At 42.0% G+C, this 6,000-nt stretch overlaps 1 protein-coding gene across 1 annotated transcript in view; it reads left to right on the top strand.

The window, feature by feature from the left end:
- The window catches only part of LOC145325158 (uncharacterized), a 29,705-nt gene extending 24,465 nt beyond the window's left edge, over positions 1–5,240 (top strand). Inside the window, exons 12-15 of the mRNA XM_080168017.1 lie at positions 2,342–2,390; positions 2,938–3,069; positions 3,679–3,721; positions 4,239–5,240. Coding sequence (XP_080024143.1) covers positions 2,342–2,390; positions 2,938–3,069; positions 3,679–3,721; positions 4,239–4,396 — 382 coding nt within the window. The 3' untranslated portion in view covers positions 4,397–5,240. The remainder of the gene's footprint in view (positions 1–2,341; positions 2,391–2,937; positions 3,070–3,678; positions 3,722–4,238) is intronic.
- Positions 5,241–6,000: the final 760 nt, after the last annotated feature.

Consider the following 6,000-nt stretch of genomic DNA (forward strand, 5'->3'; position numbering starts at 1 on the left):
CACGTAGAATTCAATAGGGGCGCCCATCTTGTCCAGGTTGCTCGACCTCTTAGCTCCCACCCGGATGGGGACGGCTGTCATCTGGAGGGGGCACATCGCTTCTGCTTCACCCTCTGGGGCCGCCACTTCCATCTCAGTGGCCACTTCTCCTCCTGAAGGCTCGCTGCTGGCAGGTAGGGGTTCGTTGGGTTGGTGCTGCAGGTTCTCTTCCACCGGGTCACAATCCTGGCCGCTAAGCTGTGGGGCGGCGGCTGCCGGCGGCTGCCGGCTGGTACACTGGAAACTGTCCTGGTTCACTAGATGGCAAGGCCGCAGCTCCGGCCGGCAGCTCAGTGGCGTCCTCGTCGCCGTCCAAGTCGTCTTGGATGTCCGTTGGAATCTGCTGGGCGGTGACATCTCCTGTGTATTTGCGCAGTCGGCCGACATGCGCGGTGATTTCCGAGATCTTGGCTGTTGGAGAGGCGGGTCTGATGATGTAGTGGACGTCCATGGCCCGTCTCACTACCTTCCAGGGGCCAGTCCATCTCTTGGTAATCTTGGCTGACTTCCCTGGCACCAGGCGGGGGGCCAGATACCAGACCAGGTCTCCAACTTCGTACTTGGCCGTGCCCTCGTAAGCGGCCGCGCTCCTTCGGATGGTTCCCTCCTCTCGCTGCTGGATTGCGTCATACACGGCGTGGTATCGTTGCAGGAGGGCTTGGACGTTGGCTGGGACTGAGGCATATTCAGTGTCTGGCAGCCGGAGTACCAGGTCCACCGGGAGCTTGGCCTCTCTCCCAAAGTAGGCCAGGAAAGGGGTCACGCCCGTGGACCTGCAGGCCTTGGTGTTGTAGGCGAAGGCGATAGCAGGCAAGTGTGGCTCCCAGTTGTTGTCGTCTCTATCCAGGAACAGCCGCATGCCTGTGTTGAGCATCCGATGGAACCTCTCAACCCGGTTGGACTGCGGGTTGTAGGGCGGTGGATGTGTCAGGCCAATCTCGAGCTTGGAGGCTAGTTCCTTGAATACCTGGCCAGTGAACTCCATCCCATTGACGGAGTGGATCTTCAGGGGGCATCCGAACGTGGCCAGGTGGCGGTGCAGTAGGGTCTCGGCCACCGTGAGGGTGCGCTTGTTGGGGATGGTGTAGAGGCTGACAAACCGGCTGAACCCATCCTGACAGGTGAGGATGTAACGGTTCCCGGCTGGCGTCTCTGGTAGGGGCCCCACCAGATCAATGAACAGGACTTGCTGTGGATACCCCTGCCGGGAGGGCACGTGTATTCCTAACTTCAGCCTCTCCTTGGTGACCTTCTGTACGCACTCAGGACAAGTCTGGACCATAAGGCGGACGTCACGGGACAGGTTGGGCCACCAGAAATGCATGGCGACGCGGGCGATAGTGGCGTCCATCCCATAGTGCCCAGCCATGGGGGCTCCATGGGCCAGGAAGAACGCGTCCTGCTGGAGGGCCGAAGGCAGCAGGTATCTTGTCCTCTCCCCTGTCAGGGTCTGGTCGGTGGTGGTGAGGCAGCCATGCCCAATGGGTTCAGGACCCCTGCAATGAATCTGGAGTAGACGTATGGTGCAGTGGCTAGGCCAAAAGGCATCCTTTTCCATTGGTACAAGCCCCTGGTGGTGGTGAAGGCGGTGCAGGGCCGGCTATCCTCGGACACTCAAATGGTGTAGTACGCAGCCACCGCGTCTAAGGCACTGTAGACACGGTGTCCCCCAGCTCGTTCTACCAGCTGCTGGATCCTGGGCAAGGGATAGCTGTCCAGCTCAAGACACTTGTTGAGGGCCCTGTAGTCGACTGCCCAGTGGGTGCTCCCGTCCTTCTTCTTGATGGGCACCAGGGGGCTGCTCCAGGCTGAGTCCGAAGGCTCTATGACCCCTTCCTTCAACCATGTGTCCAGCTGCTTTTCCAGCTCGGCCTCCTGCCGTGGGTTCAAATCACGAAATCTCTGGCGGATCGGCTGGGTCCCTGGCTTGAGGCGCAGCTGTAGCTCTACTACGTCAGTGCAGCCTGGGGTGGAGTTGGAGAAGACGTCCCTGTACTCCGACAGCAGGGTCCAGACCTCCTTCTTGAGCAGGGGGTCCTTGCGCAGAAATTCGTTCTCCTCCATCTCAAGATCTGCCCACAGCTGCTGCATATCTGGGGGCTCAACAGGCTCTTGGAAAGAATGGATCCAGTGGATATTAATCGGTTTCGAAGCCATACTGGAATATAATATACAGAAATATTGATGATAGATTACTTTTAGCTTTACCAACTTAAAAGAAAAACAATTCAAGTTTAAAATCTTATTTTTATTAAAGCTTAGAAAATAAAAGAAAAATAATAATATTTTTTTTATTTTTTAGTGCTATGCAAGGTTTTAGTGGCAGTGACTATTTGGATAAATCTGTAGAGGTATAGTAGAAAAACATTTCTCGTATTCATTCAATGGATAAGAACCGGTTCTCATCCATACGAAAAAACTATGTCGAGCATCATATTATATCCAGCTTTCTACGAATATAAAAATGTACAATCATAAGATTAAAACCAGTTTTTTTTAGCCGGTGCCTTTGGCACCTCGGGGCTTAAAAAACTGGCTTTCATCTTATAAGTGTACATTCTATATCCGCGGAAAGCTGTTATAATACGCGATGCGAGAAATAACTATTACTATAGTACAAGGTTGCGTGATTTTTTGTAAAGTAAAATACAATTTAAATAACAAAAGTAACACATTAAAGGTACATATTTAAACTATGATTTATTAACCACAAGCGATCGGTTTTATCATCAATCAAATTTTAGATATTTAATATAGGTTAGAAGATCCCTTTATAATTAGTAAAGGATAGGAATAGCGCCCTGCAGCATTTAGGAATATGTTTTGTTTCAAATATGAAAAATTGGGGGTGGGGGGGCTGATGTGTTTGAGTAAAAGTAAAACGCTACAAATATTTAGTTGCAATGCCTACCGGTCTACAGTTTGCTGATGGCCCTTGGCAACCCAACAGTTCATTTCTTTGTATTGGATATAGAAGGATTTGAGCTTGCAGTACTCAGGACCATTCCATTTAATAAAGTTGATATAGAGGTGAATATAAGTTTAATCAGTGAAGAAACTCTATATAGACATTTTCTTTCTGTAATAATGTAAATTTCTCTTGATCTCTTACTATGTTCCTTTCTCTGTCTATCTGTCTCTCTCTTGGTTACTCTCTTTGTCTCTCTGTCTCTGTCTCTGTCTCTCTCTATCTCTGTGTCTCTGTCTCTCTCTTGGTTACTCTCTTTGTCTCTCTGTCTCTGTCTCTCTCTCTCTCTCTCTCTGTGTCTCTGTGTCTGTCTCTCTCTTGGTTACTCTCTTTGTCTATCTGTCTCTGTCTCTCTCTTTCTGTGTCTCTGTCTCTCTCTCTCTCTCTGTGTCTCTGTCTCTCTCTTGGTTACTCTCTTTGTCTCTATGTCTCTGTCTCTCTCTTGTTTCTTTGTCTGTGTCTCTCTATTTCTGTCCCCCTCTCTGTCTTTCCCCCTCAGCTCTGTCTCTATGTTTCTAACTCTTTCTTAGTATCTCTGTCTCTGTCTGTCTGTTTCTCTCTATCTTTGTCTGTGTGTCTATCAGTTTGTCCACCTCTGTCTCTTCATTTCTCTCTAATAGTTTTTTGAATTCAATAAAAATTTTGATAAAGTAATCAATTAATTGCTTTAGGTGTTTTCAATTGAGACAGATTTAGCTGGAAAATTTCAAAAAGGTATGGTGATCTTACTAACATATAGGACAGTTTTGGCCATAAGTATCCAAAGAGGGCTATTAATGTATTAATATTATAGGAAAAAAGAGATGGAAAGGAAACTTAAAATATTTTGATGGCATTTTTCGCACGCGTAATTGGAACATTTCGGCTGCAAAGAAGGTGTCTTAACTTTTATTTTTATAGTTAGTCGGTGTTTTTAGTAAGTAGTAGATGTAAAATTTTCCATAGAATTTAGTTTAAAGTTAAGACACCTTATTTAAAAGTTTCGTAGCTATAATCAATAACTATGCGACAATGCCCCAGCAGAGGTCTTTTAGGGGAAGGGGGGAAGTCGATCCTCAACTTCTCATTTTTTTAGAAAGATTAATTTTTTTTTAAAAGTTCCTAGGGTGTGGCTATTTTTTTCCATTATTTTCTTAATCGAGTATCCTCCCCTAATAATTATAAACCTACTCTGGACATAAAATAAGAAGTTTTACTGTAGAGGAGAACCATAATAGATATCTAATTTCAGATTCTTCCCGAGAGAAAATCATTGAGATAATGACCCAGAATGGATATACGAGATTTGATCATAGAAAAAACTTTAATCACCTGACCAATGCAACTCAAAATGATCTTTTTGTTAGAAATGATGTTGTTAAAAAACTCAATGTTGTACAATTGCTCTAGATTGTTAGCTTTACTATGCCATTGCCATGTCATGTTAACAATACCCAAAGTTTTATAAAGAGTATTCACTCAATTTTGGTTACTATTATTAAATGTTGGTGCAAACCTTCAGTGTCTAAACTCCCCCCCCCCCCCCCCAATATTCACATTCTAACAGAAGAAGGCGAAGTTTTGTTTAATATAACTGTAAGGTTTACCTCAATTTATCGTTTATTGTCTAGTCTTATCCCTAAAGATCCCTACATAAAAAAGTAAGCATGTACAGATGCAGCAAGACTAATATCTCTATTATTTAACGTTCTCTTTCTTGTTTTAATTCAAAACATTAATAGTAAAGGTTTCGTGATATTAAAAATTATTTTTTTTCCACAATAATTATTTTATTTTTCCACAATAATAATTATTTTTTTTCCACAATAATAATTATTTTTCATTGGAAAATATGAACCATAATATGCATTTTATAGGCATATGATCAATATTATGCAATAAGATGTGCCATTCTCAATTTTACATTCCACCATTTTTTCCAGTATGGTTTTTATTAAAACCAATTAATATTCGCTGGATTGGGTCCATTTCTTAGTCATGTTGAAAAAATATGTATTGTATCATTAAATAAAAAGAAATTCTACCAACCCTACCCCATCCCCACTATTTTTAGGATAAAAGGGATAGACTTCAGTAAGTGTTATAAGTGCTTTACTTATGGTATCAATATCTTAATCGATGCTAAAGCATATTCATTTAACCTTTATAAGGTTGTTACGAAGTAGTTTGTACAAAAATTTAATCAAGTCATTTTTCGATGAATACATACAGTATAATCTTATTTATGTTTTAGGTATGCCATAGCTTCCGCTGAAACTATAGGTTTTTCATAATGTCATTAGTTATTAAGTAGCAAATTATTGCAAACTAAAAGCACACTTCCCCATTGCTGCTCCCTTAACTATTAGGAGATCAAAGGAGATAATAGTCTAAAGCCATACTAAGGCTTAAATAAAAAAATTAAATATCCTATTCCGTAATCAATAAGAAGATTTCCTCTCATGAAAAACCCAATCGGTTCAGTAGTTTTCAAAATCTTAGGAAGAAAGACAAAAAAAACTGAATAATTTATATAATAGGATAAAATCATAAAGTTATGCGGATTTTGCAGAAACTATGGCACAGTTAAAAAAATATTTAAATTTTTGTTTTGTTTTGTAATTAAGTAATAACAGTTTTATTTGAGTTTTAACATCCATTTTGTATGAATTAAAAATTATACCAATGTAGTTTAAAGAATAAATATTAATAACTTTTACCTATCCTCTATGTATTTCATTTGCTGTTTTTATAAGAAGATCTTGTACGTTCCTTTGATATGAATACATAGATATATGTCTTTTGTAGCATGACCGACTGACCAACCAAGTAAGTTGTATGTATGCCGGTTTCTCTTTGGTAAGTGATTTTTACCAAAAAAGCAGTCTATCTTAATTAGCACCCAAGATAATCACATTTCATCCATTTCATTACGGACAGACAAGTGAATTATAGACTAGGCTCGCTACTAATAAATACTTCTCTAGTATATTACTCTACTAGAGTTGGCTTGA

Source organism: Acartia tonsa, chromosome 7 (assembly GCF_053477335.1).
Source record: "Acartia tonsa isolate MP-2025a chromosome 7, ASM5347733v1, whole genome shotgun sequence".
NCBI lineage: Eukaryota > Metazoa > Arthropoda > Copepoda > Calanoida > Acartiidae > Acartia > Acartia tonsa.